The sequence below is a fragment of the Mirounga leonina genome, unplaced genomic scaffold (genome assembly GCF_011800145.1).
Source record: "Mirounga leonina isolate KUSES-001 unplaced genomic scaffold, KU_Mleo_1.0 Mir_150, whole genome shotgun sequence".
NCBI classification, from domain to species: Eukaryota; Metazoa; Chordata; class Mammalia; order Carnivora; family Phocidae; genus Mirounga; species Mirounga leonina.
In genome coordinates this window covers 23,464,564-23,481,272 of record NW_023270374.1, presented here as the reverse complement: position 1 = coordinate 23,481,272, position 16,709 = coordinate 23,464,564, and the positions used below count along the sequence as shown (strand labels likewise).

The 16,709-nt window shown below is 46.1% G+C and overlaps 1 protein-coding gene across 5 annotated transcripts in view; it reads left to right on the top strand.

Annotated features, from left to right (window-relative positions):
- TPX2 (TPX2 microtubule nucleation factor) overlaps nucleotides 1-3,616 on the top strand; it is a 57,247-nt gene extending 53,631 nt beyond the window's left edge. For 4 of the 5 annotated variants that reach the window (XM_035006065.1, XM_035006066.1, XM_035006069.1 and 1 more), the window contains 3 exons: nucleotides 62-173; nucleotides 844-1,031; nucleotides 2,789-3,616. In XM_035006065.1, coding sequence (XP_034861956.1) covers nucleotides 62-173; nucleotides 844-1,031; nucleotides 2,789-2,899 — 411 coding nt within the window. In that variant the 3' untranslated portion in view covers nucleotides 2,900-3,616. The remainder of the gene's footprint in view (nucleotides 1-61; nucleotides 174-843; nucleotides 1,032-2,788) is intronic. The other variant, XM_035006067.1, reaches the window with a different exon arrangement.
- Nucleotides 3,617-16,709: the final 13,093 nt, after the last annotated feature.

The following is a 16,709-nucleotide window of genomic DNA, read 5'->3' as shown; positions in this document are numbered from 1 at the left end:
CTGAGGCAGCAGTTATGGAGGGTTGTGCTGTTGCTTATCTAACAGGCTTTCTTTCTAATAGCTGGAGGAAGAACTGAAGCAGCAGAGAGAAGCAGCTTGTTTCAAGGCTCGTCCAAACACAGTCATCTCCCAGGAGCCCTTTGTTCCCAAGAAAGAGAAGAAATCCGTTGCTGGTAGTATTATATGTACTCTTGGGGGATCAGGGCAGAATTGTCAGACTTCCCAGGGGGGATGCTGGGACTCAGTTATGTCAGTATTAGCTGTGTCAACCAGAAGCATTTTCCTTTAGAGGATCTAGTTGTTCTCTTCTTAGACCGGGTTTTTTGTCTGTTGAACTGCACACCTGTGTTGAGTTTGCAGCATATGTTGGGGCCAGATTCACAGAACAAGAGCCTGGGCAAAAGTTGCTGACATTTCAACAGCAGTTATGGGCTTTACTTTACAAAGAGTAGTAAGTGAGGGAGGAAGAACCAGGACTTCTTTCTGGAGTTCACCATGAAGCAAGCCTTAGGTATAAAATGTTTGATTCCTTAAGCTCTGGGTAAGTGTCAGAAAATTGGATTCTCCTCCTACATCTGTCTCAGAATCACTATGTAGTTTTAAGCAAGCTATTTCATCAAGAAAATCAAGATTTTCTCCTAATTAGATGGTTTCCAGGAGCCCTTCCAACTTAAAATTCTAGGACTTTTTGTATGTGGTATGCTCCACCTTTCTGCTAACAGGGCTTCCCTAGAGTTTAGCCTTTCTGTTGCCATGCATGTCTGTGCCACTTGCTGCATCCAGGGGGCTAGGTTTATGTAGGTCCTCCTTATGCACCAATATTCTCTCTGTTTCTGTACTCAGAGGGCCTCTCTGGTTCTCTAGTTCAGGAACCTTTTCAGCTGGCCACCGAGAAGAGAGCCAAGGAGCGGCAGGAGCTGGAGAAGAGAATGGCTGAGGTAGAAGCTCAGAAAGTCCAGCAGTTGGAGGAGGCCAGGCACCAGGAGGAAGAGCAACAGAGGGAGGAGCTGGCCAGGCTACGGAAAGAACTGGTAACTGGGCAGCATGAGCACTCATTAACCCACGGTTGTCTTTATTTTGTTTTATCTCTACCTTGCCTTGTTCCAGAAAGGATCTAAGGTGGCCTACCAGGACATATCAAAGATGAATGAAGGTGGAAAATCACACAAACCAAGAATAGTGACGAAGTTGTGATGTGAACAATGTTAAAGATGTGCACATTGTGATCCATGCATCTGCTAAGTTTCAGCCATAATTTTAGCTCTTTTTAGGAACCAACCTGTTGGTTACAAAACTAACAGTGTTCATGAGATACAAACAAGCTAGTTGTTAAAAAAAAAAAAAAAAACATTTAGTCTTGATACTGAATTCAGATAGAATTTCTTCCAGGGGTCTTCATAAGGAGGGTATCATGTGGTATAACATGCACAGTGATGCATTGCTAGGATTTGTTTATTTATCTAACTTATTTTTATTATTTTCTTTAGACTTAAGAAAACCAATGTGGTTTTACAATTAGACAAGAATACATAGGTAGGGAAGGACATGGGAATTATGTGGCAACTGTATTTTTGTTTTCCTCTTAATAACTGACTCAAATTCCTTGGGGTTATAGCACATACTGGTCCATGTGACCCTCAGTGCTAACACTAGCATAATGGTTTAGATATTAAGTTATCCAGAAAGAAAGCTTAATTCACATTAAGGACTTTTTCACTCAGAGGGCAGCAAGCTGCATTAATGAGCAAAGAGACAGTTTCAGATGGAACTTCATGTGATTGATAAAAGGATGATTATATAAATACATAAGTTTTTGCAGTTTTGTCTAAAAAGTCTAGGCCAGCTGCTGGTACAGGTGTTGGCAGTAATGACTGTGGCCTCAAGAAGGCTCTAGGGACAAACTATTAAAGGGACTAGCTTCTTGGCAAAATCCAAGCTGCCGTTTGCTGATTGGATGAAAAAATGATACAGTCCCCACTCTAGATATGCTCACAAAACCAGCCTTTTTCCCAGCCTGAAGTTCTTTGATTTTTCTTCAACACTTGGTACTGCCTCTTGTGTTTGTCCCCATCATAGAGGTGTTACTCAGAGTGATTCTCAGTATAGGCTGATGTCAGCATTCTAAAGCACAGTTCGGTCAATGCTACTTAGCTCTCGACTAACCTGACTTAATTCAGGACTGTTTTAGACTACCCAGAAGGAAGGATGGCCTTCTCCCAGAAATTCTTTCTGGTTATCATTTTTGTTTGTTTGTCCATGGTTTGGGTGAATATTAAGACTCGATAAGCTTAAGATTGTACTCTGGGAGATTTTTTTTTAACATATAATATGTTACTAGTTTCAGAGGTAGAGTTCAGTGATTCATCTGTCTTACATAACACCCAGTGCTCATGATATCACGTGCCCTCCTTAATGTCCCTCACCCAGTTATCCCAGCCCCCCACCCCCCACTCTGACAGATTCTTAACATGTATCTCTTTTCTGCTGCAGTTGTGTACAACCCTGTTAAACCTAGTAATAAACAATCAAGCTGGGGTTAGGCTTGATGTTCTTTAGTGCAAGCTGAGGGACCCCCAAGACCTGAATAGAAACCTACGTGGGCTCCAAAGCTCACATGCTTTTCCATTATGCTGTGTTGTGTGTGTCCCCCCCCACCCCACCTTTGGATAATGACTTGGATCTCTAAGACTATACAAACATTTTCTCAAGAAGAAAAAAAATAAAAACAACTATACGCAGAGTTCTCTAACATCCTGATCAGTGGTAACTATCTTTCCTTATTCTGTAGGTGCACAAGGCAAATCCAATACGCAAGTACCAGGGTGTGGAAGTAAAGTCAAGTGACCAGCCTCTGACTGTGCCTGTTTCTCCCAAGTTCTCCACTCGATTCCACTGCTAACCTCAGCCGGTGAGCTTCAGGCACCACCTGGGAACAGGAGCTGCTCTTTTCATCAAACCAGAAGCCTTCTTTCTTTGTTACCAGGGCATGGAGAGAACCCATTTCTCTAGACTTTTACCTGCCCATGCCCAACAGAGCGTACCTGACAAGTATGGACTCCGATTTTGTTGAGAATTGTTTTCCTACATTATTGAGGCTAATAATGAGACTCAACTGACGCACGTCTCGCTGACTCCATGTAGTTATTTCCTTTGAACCATCAGTCGACCTTTAATATGAGTCTTAACTCTGACTAGAGTTTAAAGTCTCTGTATCAGCACAGTATACTTTCTATTGCTTCTTTACCCCCTCCCCCTTTTTTTCCTATTTTAATCAGAAAATAAAGATAGTTAAATACTAAGATAGGATTTAAGTCATGGCTTACCTGAGGAACAGTCAGTATATTAGATTCTTTCCTCATCTCTGCACAAATGAATTTAGAGTTAAGGAGCCTGTCTCTACAAGGGTGGAAGCCTCATTAACTGCACAACCACGAGGAAGACGGTGGACCGACAGGGAGCCTCATAGCAGCCATCGGCAAGCTTTGGGGCAGAGCTGCTGTTAAGGCACATTCTTCCCTTGTCAATGCTGATAACAACAGGGAATGCTGTGCAGTACACATTTTAAGTCCTCTGATAGACTGGAGTGGAATAAATATGTTTGTCTTCCCCTCCCTGATTTTGTTACTTCATGTTTTTAACTCTGTCAAGCCCCTTTGGAGGTCACATCTTATTGGAGAAATGGGTACTTTGAGAAGAGGAGGGTCCAGGAACTTTTTAAAGCACAGGCTCTGTCCTTAGAGGAAAGTGCTTTATAACGTTTTTCTCTCCTTCCATATTTTGTTAACTCCCTTCCAGGAACCACTCTGGAAGGGAGTGTGTTATGCCTTCACACAGACCTGTGTCTTCTTTGCTAAATGTGCTTTCTCTCATCTGGTAAACTTCCTTATAAGACTAAAGTAAAATCTTTTTCATAAATCCTTCCTTGACCACCTGACCTCTGCAGGCAAGGATGATCACTTCCTTCTGTGTGCCTCCCAAATGTTTCTTGTATATGTCTCTAGTAGAATAGTTATACTGCTGAATTACTTGTATTTGTTCACCAACTGGTACAGACCCAGATACCTAAAATTTTCTTAGTCCTCGAAAATAAAAATTATCTTAGTCATCTCTGTATTTTTTGTAGCTGGCACAGAATTTGCTAGATCCATGTTAAATAGTGTATTTTCTTTTAGACTTGGCATTATTTATGAACTCTACTCTTTATTAGTCCTCTACTCCTGTGCTAAAGGATATAAAAGCATCCATATTCTGCCCAGGCCAGTCCTAGGCACCACAGAAGATAGTAAACCTATTTTATATTCCTTTTGTTTATTCATTCAATGAGCATTATGAACAGGCTGCTGTAGATTCAGTGATGGATGACAAAACAAGACATGATTTGCAGATCCCTGAGCCTCTTGAAGACCCACTGACTGATGCAAGATACAGTTCCTTTATTCATTTCCTAGAAGTCTAGTATACAGGTCCATACCTACCTTATGTAATTCATTTTTTTTTTTTTAAAGATTTTATTTATTTATGACAGAGAGAGACAGCGAGAACAGGAACACAAGCAGGGGGAGTGGGAGAGGGAGAAGCAGGCTTCCCGCTGAGCAGGGAGCCGGATGCGGGGCTCGATCCCAGGACCCTGGGATCATGACCTGAGCTGAAGGCAGACGCTTAACGACTGAGCCACCCAGGCGCCCTTATGTAATTCATTTAACAACTGTTTACTTGGTGCTAAGTGTATATACCTTGGGACCACTTAGTCTCTGGGAATACAGCAATGAACAGAAAGAGAAGAACTTGCCTTCATGGAGCTTACCTTTTAGGAGGGAAGACAGACCATAAGCAAGTAACTGTCCTCTCTTCTGTCATGTGGTAAATGTTTCTCTGACTGCTGTGTGGAGAATAGACTGGAATGGGATGGAAGGCATGTAGGTGAGAGCTAATAGGAGGTTGGCTGGGGTAGCAGCAGTGGAGGTGGTGAGAAATGGCTGGGTTCTGAGTGTATCTTGAAGTTGTAACTGGCAGGAGTTGCTGACATATTGGACGTGGTGTGCGAGAAAGAGGGTTGAGATGGGTACGCAGGTATTGGTCCTGTGAGAAATCCAGTTCTACCTCAGTGCTATCTCTTTTGGATTCCTGGAGGGTTTTCATTATTTCTAGTTACCTCTTGCTTGGGTTTTTCTCCTATTCATCTCTTGAGCCCCTCTGTGTCTGTCCTCTGTAGCTTTACCCCCTCTCGTATCAGCAGTTTTCTGACAGTTTACTGTCATTCGTGTATTGCCATCTGGTATCAGGTGTTTTACATATGTTGCCCATTTTTTGGTTTTGGTCGTTTCAGGTAGGAGAATAAATCCAGCCCTCAAAATGAGGGTCCTGGAAAGAGTATTAGTGAGAATTATGGACCTAGTGGATCCTTCTGGATTACCCTCTCCAGACAGGCCCATTTTGGGGTGGTAATGTGTGACAGTCTTGGAGAGGCAACAGAATGGGATTACATTTCTTTCAGAACAAAGAGCTTAAAATTGAGATACAGACATCCATTGCCTCCTGCTTCCTAGAATTCCTCAGTTTCCCAGCAGTTGGCTGTCTCTCCTCAGCTCAGTCTGTTTAGTACTGAATTCTCTTACGGGACCTCCTCACATGACCCTCATTTCTAATATAGTCTTCCATTTCCTCCGAAGCTCAAAATTTCCAGTTTTATCTCATGGAGGAAGTCAGGTTCTTTATCCCTTCAGGGCATATTCTAGCGGGAGCTTCTCTTTCAACACTCAGAGGTTGCTCCGAAATTTTCCTAAGCAAGAACCTGTCCTACCTAAAAAGATAGGAATTTACTGAATTTTACTGAGAAATCTGTCTGTCACACTTCGCTTGGCAATTTTGCAAAGCTCCTAGCTCATGCGCACATGCAGATGGTTAGAATTCCCACAATTTCTGGGAAGGACTCTTTGTTTTCAGTGTTGTTTTGGCTTGGTCATGGTTTCCCATTGCTAATAGTCTTGTGCTCATTAACATACTTGTAAGATTACTGTTCTCTTACTGTGGTTGGTCGTTTCGTCCTGCTATTTATTCCTTGCTGGTTCTTTTCCACAGAGTTTTGTCCCTGGAAAGTGGAGCTTGAGTGGTAGACAGGCCACAGTTGTAGCTGCTCCCGAGTTTGACGGAGATGAGACCTGTGTATAGGGCCTTGTAACACAAGATAAGATGTGACTGAGTAATGTGAGACACTGAAAGTACTGAGGGAGTTCAGAGATTCTTTTTGGAGGTGAGGTTGCAGTTCTTAAAGATGTTTCTTTCCTTTTTTTAAAGTAAAAATTGCCAAAGTAATATACTTTGTCTTTTGGAAACAAAATAATACAGACCATATAGAGTAAACCATTCAAGTGTCCTTATTTCCCTGCTCCCATTTCCCAGGAGTACCCTATTGATAACAGTTGCATATTCTTCCAGAATGTTTTTATGTACACGCATAGATTTTCTAGAGCATTTTTCTTTTTTTGTAATAATAAGATTATAGCATTCTGCGTTTGTTTTTAATTTGTTCTCTGGAATGTTATACATTCACATGGTTCAGAATTCACAAGCTACAAAGGTAAAGTTCTCCACCTTTTCTCCCAACTGTTCAGGGTCCATCCTCAGAGATATTGTTACCAGGTGTGCTCCTTTGCAGAGATAGAGTCACCATAGATGTATTTCTATCTCCTCTCTCGTTTATTTTTATACAAATAGTATCATGCTTTACACTCTGTACCTTGCTCTTTTCATATGTGTTCTGGATTGAATGATGTTGTTCAGGTGCTACCTTGGACATGTCCTGGCTTTCCCCTGACTGAAGGATGAAGCCTCTTATGAGAACCTAGTGACATGGAGGCAGACCTGTAGAGGGGTCTAGATCCTCTGCAGATATCCTAGGCTAGTGACTTAAGGTTCCAAGGACTTGAGGACAGGTCAGCGACACCTGGTCTTTTACCTCCTCCTGGCCTAGCTGAGCCTTGGGGGCTTTTTGGCTTGAGTATCTGGTTAAACCTGTGCATCCCCTTGGATAAATCTTGACATTGCTTCCTTTTCAGTTCCCTTCTGAATCTTAACTGCTGGGACAGTTCCTCATTGCTGAGAGTAGCAGTTAAAAAAGCTGTTAGCCACGTGGCTGGCTCCTATTTCTGCACAGGCAGGCTGAGTTACAGCGTGGTGATGTGGATCCAGGTAGGAATCAGTCAACATTCTGAGTCCTGAGCTGCCATCTGCCTTGCAGCCTGCTGGGATACTCAGTTTAGACAACATATAAAGTTTCCTGGATACGGGACAAACCCAGGCCTATGGAAAGAGCAGGAAGGTTAAAGCGTGTGGTACTTTGAGTGGTGACGAAGGCGTAACCAGGGAGCTGACATGTTTGCACCAACGCCAAGAATTCCAGGACAATTTGTTATCCAGCTGAAGCCAGTGTAGTTGCTACAAAAAAGAAGCCTGGGGACAAAACATACTTTTCCCTTGTTTGCTTTGTCTTCTTGCATACCCACTCTATTTCCTAGCGCTGCAGTGAAGGATACTGACATTGAAAATGTCTCATGGTGTTTGTTATTTTCCTTCTTGCAAGAGAATAAGAGACAGGGCTCAGGTCAAAGCAGGGCTCTTATGTGCTGAGGGTATCAGCTTCCTGAAATGGTTTGGCAGATGCTGACATTTCACCCAGAGAAACCATAGTTGGAGGGTAGGGAAAAAAGGCTTAGAAAACTCTGGGTTTTATCAGGAAATATTTTACCAGACTTAACCTTGACCTGAAGGCATCAATTACCCTCTCCCTTTCCCTTAAAATTTTGTTAACCAGAAAGGAATAAAACCAGGCCTGTCAGATGTGCTGAGACCCACATAGTTATGGGAGTAGTATCCCAGAACATCTCAGGCAAGTATGTGAATGTGCTCAGAATTGTAGCCAAGTGCTGTTGCTCAGCTTGTTTTGGCACCAAAGCTATTCCCAGGTTTTCTTTCAGGAGCAAGGGCGGGAGATGTAGTTTTCAGTGAAACTGAAGAGTCAGTGATCATAAACTGCAATATGAAAAACAGTTTGGGGCAGCATTGTTCAAGCTTGCTTGGTGGTAAGGAGAGTTGCAAAGCCTCTAGCCTGACGCTGACATGCTCTCACTCAGGAGTGCACGCGTGTACACACACACACACACACAGTCAGTGTCCTAGAGATAACCTGCTAAGTGACCAGAAGGTGACTGAATTTGCTCTATGCAAAATATTGAGTGGGTTTTACAACACTTTTTTTTTCCAGTTTTTAAGGTAGGGTTTATTGTTAATTATATACCATTCGGACAATACCTGGTAATAGGAAGAAAGAGAAAAAAATACATCATCCACCTTGATCACTGGTACTTCTTTGTATAATGTTTTTTTCTTGTATGAAACTTTAGTCTGTTTCTTTACACTGAAGGATTTTTCTCTACACTGAAGGGTTTTTCTTACCCATCCACATACTTGCCTGGGATGTTCTGGGGTGTTTCTGGGATATATGTGTGTGTGTGTGTGTGTGTGTGTGTTTCACTTAGCATAGTAGTAATTCAAATGTATTTCCATATTACTGCATACTTTATAAATGCCAATTTTAACAGCAGCATACTGTTCCATTGTTTTGAGTTTGCTTCTCCCCATTGAAAATGCTTGTTTTGCAAAGAATTTTTCTAGACTCTATTTATAGGACAGATTTGTTTGTGCCTCTAATGTATCCTGTCTCTAAACGAAATGTTTCAAGCCATTTTCAAGCTTTGTAATTAAAATTTTAAAAGAAAATATAACCCCTCCCAAAAGCATAGTTAATGACATTATCCTGGCATACACATTTGCAAAACGGAAAGCTCCTTTTGGCTGCTGTGATGTCAATGTCAATATTACTGGCACTCATGCCTAGAGAAAACGCTTATTGACCTTTGGCAAAGCCTTTCTGGGGACAACTCTCTCGTTATGTTATTTTAAAGTCTTGGAACTCTGCATTTTCAGACAGACTTACATAGTTAATTGTTGTCTCCAAGCCTTCAGATCAGATTTGAAAAGAGAACACCCTTTGTCTTTCTTAACTCTACCTGGGACTGTGATGTGTCTTTTGGGAAGAGTAGGGGCAGGGAATCTAATCTCACTTCTGTCACTGACACACTGCGTGACTTGTAACAAGCCACTCCTTTTCTGGACTTCAGTTTCCACACCTTTCAAATGAGGAGATTGAATTGGAAAGATCAGTAAGGCTCTTTCAACTTGAGTATTTTCAGAATTTTTTTTTTTAAGATTTTTATTTATTTTTTATTTGACAGAGAGCACAAGTAGGCAGAGCAGCAGGCAGAGGGAGAGGGAGAAGTAGGCTCTCTGCTGAGCAAGGAGCCCGATGCAGGGCTTGATCCCAGGACCCTGGGATCATGACCTGAGCCGAAGGCAGCTGCTCAACCGACTGAGCCACCTAGGCACCCCTATTTTCAGACTTTTTAACAGGCTGTTTGTTCTAACCACGCCAGGCCTTTCATATTTATATTTTTCTGTAGCCACCTGCTCAATCACTGCAAGAGGGCACTTCTAGGGAGCTCTCCTGCCCCTGGATTGCCATTTGAACTTCAATGAGGTATGTTGGAGACCAGTGTGCTGTCTTGTTGAGGACTTTCCAAGGGTTGTTCTGGAAGCGGAAATCTAGCCCAGATCACTCCAGGGTACTAATCCCTCAATAATGTCCTCTGACACACACACATATTTTCTGATGTTTCTCTTGACCTTGGAACTGGTTAAAGACTGCACAGAATGTTCAGTGAATTCTTACTACCACAAGGAAGTCCCTCCCATCCTTGGCTTTTCCAAGATGTGAGGATATCTAGTAGTGGTTTTTCTGTTGGAAGCAGTTTAAGGACATCACAGTAAAACTGATACCTTGCCTTGTTGCTCTTCTGGTTGTCTTCACTGCAGTTTTTACAGTGTTCATGGTCAAGGGGACTTGGATTGCTTTGGGTTAATTGTCACAGGGTTCAGGAAGAACACAGTATTTAGTGGATAAAGCCCTGGATTAGGAATTGAGAGAGTGGCTTCTGGCTTTCTGACCTTGAGCATGTCATTTGAATTCTCTGGGTTCAATTTCCTCATCCTAGAAGTTAGAACAATGTTTCCAGAAAGGACCTTTTCCCGCTCTTTGGAGGACAGTTTGCTCCCAGCTTTAACATGACCCAAAGGCACTCTGAGCAGCCATGGTGACTGTCACATTGGGCACTTGTTCCTGTTGGCCCGTGTGACCATGCTTGAGTCATATGCTCAGTATTAATTATCAGTGGGTATGTGTCACCAGGGGTTGCCAGAAGCCCCTCCTGTTTACCCAAAGGACAGGACAGGGCCAGCAGCTGCAAGTTAACAACCAGCAAAAGGAGCAGAGAGACCTCTTAGAGACTCCATGGGAGTTTGTGCAGGCAAGACCGGAGAGGGATTTGAGTTGAGCCTGTAGAAATCACCCTTACTGGCTGGAGGTTGATGTCTGCGCTGGAGGCTCACTGAGTCTTACTGCTCATTAGCCTTTTTCTTTCCCTTATGGTAATTTGTTACTGCAGCAGTAGGAACAAATCCAAGAAGCCACACAGCACAAGCGCTCAGAGAAAAGTGGGAAGGGGCTGCCGGACCCATTGCCCTTCACGGCTTTGGTTTTTGTGCAGCTCCTTCTCCTTGAAACATCTGTCATGACAACGGAGAGTTTCTGCATTTTCCTCACACACAGAACATTCCTATTACTCAGAGGCCTCAGGACAATGGGTAGGAATTACGTTGCAAGCTCAGCAACTGGGGCTGGGGGACTTTTCCTTGGGACAGCAGTCCTCTGGGGGTGGTCTGTGGACCCGCACACCAAGCTCATCAGGACTAGAAATGCGAATTCTCCAACCCCACTGCAGACCTCCTGAGTCAGACACTCTGGGTGTGGGGCCCAATAATGGGTGTTTTAACAAGCCCTCAAGGGGACCGATGCATGCCCAAGTGTGAGGACCGCCATGCCAGGAAAGACCTGCTGGTCCTGAGAGACAACAGGTTTCCCAACTCAAAGGTTCTATAGGCCGGGGAGCCAGCAGCCATTCTCTCCCATGACCCTCGGTGCCCAGGCCAAACGACGGGATCTGGTGGGCAAGAACACTCTTGCCCTCTGGAGCTCCCTGGGGTGTCACCTTTGTGAGATCTGCCCATGTGACACAGGAGAGCTGCTGATTTGTTGAGTAGGTATTTATCCCCCTAGCCAACATCCATTACCAGAATAAAGGAGAGCAAGAGACTTTTCCATGGGGCCTTCCAACAAGTCATATGACAGATGAGGAAACTGAGGCTCCACACTTAAATTACTGTTCCCAAAGTCACACTGCTAGTAGGTGGCAGAGTGTGGATCCAGGTCTGTCTGCCCTCGGGTGCCCTCTGCACCACACCAGGTGCATCCCTTGAGTAGAGCCAGCTGTAAGGGATGGGCATTCTCAGGGGCTCCTGGCTCTTTTTCGAACTGGGTGATGCTTGATGAGAGACCCCCCTGGGTGAAGAAGAGATTGTTTCTGTCAACCTCCAGGGCCAGCAACTGAGGACTTGGGAGCAAGTGTCTTGTGAAGGTTGCAGTTTGGGCTGGAGCCCTCACTCAGCTCTTGACTTTGCAATGGGAACCTCCAGCGAAGCGTCCCAGAGGCTGGGAGGCAGGTCCTCTCTCTCTCCCCACTTTGCACAGCAGGCATCTTAGACCGTGCTGAATGCTTGGGTTCCTGTCAGGGAGGTGGTGGCTGCCAGTCAATAAAGTCACAAGCTTGCCAGGGTGGTCAAAGTACCAGGAGGTGCTTTGCTCCAGCCCCCTCTTCATCCCTGGTTTGGATGCCCCTGGCCATCCCAGTCAGGGCTGCTGCTTGCAGCGGTCGCTTAGAGCTTGCCATGCACCCCCTGGTTCTTATGGGAACCCAGTTTAGCAAATGGACCTCAAGTTTTATAAATAGCACAATGGCAGGCTGGGAAGCCATCCTGTGCAACAGGACAGAACATGCATTCCCCGCTTTTTGAGCCATTTCCTAAGCTCATGTGACAGGAGTAACTTCTCGTGCAAAGTTGAATTACTTTTGACTCCCAGGTCTATACTCCGTACTTGGTCTTGCTTCTACTCTTTTATGTGTCTGCGTTTGTCCCCCGCCCCTACTGGCCCTGCCCTCCTAAAGTGGTGCTTCCAAGTCTGTTCCTGGGACGTTTCCTGTTCTTGGAACAGCTGCACCAGCCTGGGGTACCCTCCTGCTACTTGATCTTATAGGGAGGTGTCCAGTGGCCCTGGGTAATTTTCAGATGACCTTGTTCCTCTGGCGTCATTACCTGGTTATTTTTGGCTTCGCTGTTTATGCTGCAGAGTTGGGCTGAGACGGGGGACAGGGAGAAAGTGAAGGTTTCCCATCGTCCCATGGCCCCACCAAAGTGGGAGCGCTTGCTCTTCAACACTTACAGAGCACCGGCCTGATGACGCAGACTAAGTCTCCTTCACTCACTCACAAATTCACTCTCCAGTGGGCATTTAGTGGTATGGAGTAGTGATTAAGCATGAGGGCTCTGGAGCCGAACGGCTGGGGCTTACATTCCCACACCACTGGAACACTGTCTCTGAAACCTTGGGCAAATTACTCCTCTGTGCCTCGGTTTCCTGTTGGAAATGGGAGTGATAGCAGTACCTACTCCAAAAAGTTGGAGTTAAGGGAGTCAGTATGGCACACGGTAAATACACAATAAATATTTGTGGCTATTACTATTACTAATGGCACCCCTTTTTGCACTAGGTCCTTGGGATACAAAGTTGACTTACACGGTCCCTGTCCTGAGCTGGATCTGGATCTAGATCCCCAGAGCCCCAGATACTGAGACAGTGTGCATGGTCCACATAACAAGTCAGAAGAGAACGCCTGCCATATGCCGCCGTTGTACCCTAACTTGGAGGGGCATTTCAAAGAACCGAGGTGATGTTCTTGTCCTGGGGGAGCCTCAGAGCAGTGGTTCTTAACCCCGACTGCACATCAGAATCTTCTGGGGAGATTTAAAATCTACCAGCATTCTGGGCTGCCCCTCCCAAATATTCTGCTTTAATTGGCCTGAACTCAGGAGGGGCTCAGCCTTCGGGAGTTGTGAAAGCTCTCCAGACATTTCCCATGTGCATCGGGGCTGAGAAGCCCAGCCCAGGCTCTGGAGCTGCACCAGCCGGGCTCTCTCAGGAGGGCCTCAAAGTTGGCCCTCTGACTTGCGGGTTCTCAAACTTGGGTGTGCATGAGAACCACCTGAAATGCTGGTTCAAGAGAGAGTCCTGGGGCTCCCTTCTAAAGAAGGCTTCTTTGAAAACAAACTCGGGGGGCCTGGGCACTGAGAAAGCCTGCCGGAGCCATGCCTTCATCTGAGAAGCCATCCCTGACCAGCAGTCCCAATCCATGCTGTTTTTATATCTCCTATGTAGCTTGTACCACTTTCTGTCTTGAAGTATAGAAATCTGTGTGCATATTGATACGTTTCAAATTATTTATTAATCCGTTTAGAGTCACAAATGGTCATTTTGAAAAAATTGGAAGATCCAAAGAATAAAAACCACCTCTACTCTCATACCTACTAATACGTATATTTATATCCCTCCAGACATTTTCTCATTTTCCTATTAAATTTTTTCTTTTTTTAAGATTTTATTTATTTGAGAGAGAGCATGAGCGAGAGAGCACAAGCAGGGGGAGCTGCAGAGGGAGAGAGAAGCAGGCTCTGCGCTGAGCAGGGAGCCCGATGAGGGGCTCGATCCCAGGACCCCGGGATCATGACCTGAGCCGAGGGCAGACGCCTAATCGACTGAGCCACCCATGCGCCCCCTTAATAAATGTTTTTAACAACAAAAAGGATCCTACTTCATGAATGACTGAAATTGCACCATGTGATGATTCTATCACTATTCTTCAACATCTCTGTGTCCCCAAAGTGACCACGTTAGCCCTTGCCACAGATTAGAGCTTTCAGTAAGTAATCTTAGCAATTAAACTCCATGATTTCAAGACGGATCAGTGTGTCGTTTCAGCTTCAGAGGGATCTCTGTTCAGTTTGCACACAGAGTGTCCACAGACTCTGCTTATCAGCCTCGGAAGGAAGGACAGGGTCTTACCTAGGCCTCCGTCAGAGGCCTAAGAGGTACTGCCATAGCCCCGGGTTTAGGGGCCGGAGGTGGGAGAGGGCAGGAGAAAACAGCCCTGGGTGGCTCCCATGTCAGGACCACAGGAAAGTTGTGAGGGGAATTGGCTGCTCTTTGGAGTCAGAAAGGTTACTCAACTCCCTGGATTTTCCATCACAGCCGAGCAGGGAGAGGGTCAGGCCGGGAAACGTCTTTTCTGAGCAGGGCCTTTTAAAGCCTCTTGGCTGGGTCAATTTCCTTCCAGGAGCCAGGGAAACAGTACCCGGGGAATGTTAACCCCTCCACTCCCAAGTAATTCTCCCAGGGATGGGTGAGCCTGAGAGCCCAGGCTTCTGGAATGCAGAGCCATCCAGGGCATGAGGCCTAAGGAGCCGTGAACTCTGGCTGGAGAAACCTTCCTTCTGGCCTTGTTAAATCCAACAGGCATAATTGCATCCTGCTGACCTTAATTTCCCTGGCAGGTTTAATTGGTCCTGGCATTGCCCCACTTCCTGCCCTGCCCCTGGAGAGGCAAAGAGGGTGGCTGCACAGCTGGTGCAGGGCGGGAAAGCCCCATTTTGAGGGTGGGCAGGGTCTCTGGCAGCCCCCGGCTGGGAGGGGGAGGTTTCCCCAGGCTCCTCCCCTGTGCCTCCAAGGGAGTGCCGAGAAGCCCGGGGACTCCCAGGGAGCAGCTGGCCCAGCTGAGCTTAACCCTGGGCGGGCGAGCAAGCGGCAGGCAATCCCATGGATCCGGAACCAGGCCAGCCTCTCATCCCAGCGGGAGGGACCGCGGAGGAGCTTGCCGGGACAGCTGAGCCCTCTACCTGGGGTGTCCGCTACATTATCTAGAGCCCACAGTGCTGCCAGTGCTATGCCAAGCGCTCTACAGACCGTGTGCTCGCTAAGTGCTCCCAGCCACCCTGGGAGGGGCAATGGGGCAGAGCGGTTACGAGCTGAGCCTGGGCTTAGACGGTCCAAACCCAGCTCTGTGAGTTTGCCCTGCGACTCAGTTTTCCTGTCACATCCGTGAAACGGGGAGAAAAGAGCTGACATTTATGCAGCACTTACTGTTCTAAATGCTTTATACACCTCCCCTATGCGGAAGGTGCTCGTCCTGTAGGTAAGGGAACAGTGACAGCGTTTGTCCAAGCCTCGGTTACTGGTCTCAGAGCTCCTTAACCACTGCTCGGTAGGTTAGTTGTCATGAAGTTGCTTACCCCGGGGCCTGACCCGCTTAGTAAGAGCTTAAGAAATGCTACTTATTTGGGAACCATAACAGTAACAAATGTAACAAATAAAGCCCCTTATGTTGTCTCAACAAGAGGTGGTGCTGGATTCCAATCCGGATGAAATCCGGATAGTTTGCCGCTATTCTGTGGCTGTGCGACTCTCTCGGGGAGCCCCTTCCCCTCTCTCAGCATCAGCTTCCGTACCTTTAAAGTGGCCTAATCCTTGGCCCTGCAGTCCTTTGTGAGGAGCCAGTGAGCTGGGTAAAGCCCTTGGCAGAGTCAGGCCTGGCCCTGAGTGCATACTCAGTAAGTATGACGCCGACAACCATGGTTAATAACAAGGGGATGTCAGCAAGGGCCGTTGTACCCAAGTAATCCCACAAACCCAGTCCAGAGCCTTGCTAGTCAGTTGCTTACTCACCAAACACTGCCTGGCAAGTACACTTTGTGCTGGGGACACACATGAGCATCATAAAGCCCTTGCCCTCAAGGGGCTCCCAGAGACCGTCAATGGGATCAACCTGGAGCCGAAGGCCAAAGGAGGAGGGCCCAACATCTCACGCGAAACCAGAACATGCTGTGGGAACGAACAAATAGAGGGTGGGGGGCTCCCAAGAGCAGGCACAGAGAGGAAGCATTGCAGCCTTCAGAATCCTGTCGGACCGTAAAGGGGGCACTGGGCAGGGAGAGACAGGCGAGACACAGGCTGGGAGATTTGGGGGAAGAAAGAGGACCCTGGGCTTTGAAGAAGGATATTTCTGGCTCGACTCCCTTGTGGAGTGACTTTGGGCACATTACTCTTTTGATCCGCCGTCTTCATCTAGGAAACAGGATGGAAGCTCCCCACAGAGTTATTATCAAGATGAAGTTTTCAGACAACATGCATAGAGCTAACAGCAGGCCCTCAAAAAAATGGGAGCTCCCTTCCCCTAGGAGAGCCTGGGTTCATTCAGACCATAGTTTAGTCCCTGACAACCCACATGGCTTTGGATAAGTTACGGAACTGCTCTGTGCCTCAGTCTCCCCAGCTGTAGTAGTACCTACCTCATTGGGTTGTTCTGAAGATCACACGAGTGAATCTACATAAGAGCACTCAGAGTGAATACTAGACAGGCTTTCATTAGTATTTTTGCTCCCCAGAAGAGGGGGACTGTCACCTGCACCTGGAAGGAGAGAACCGGAGGTGAGGAGGGCCAGGAGGGGCAAGAAGTCATCCACACCGGGGAAGGAACCCCAACTTTGGTTTTTGCAGCCTCTACCACCAACAACCCCAACATTTGCTCACTTAAAAAAAAATCACTCATTTTGAATAGTATTCCATTCACATACTTCATGGTGCAAATAAAAAA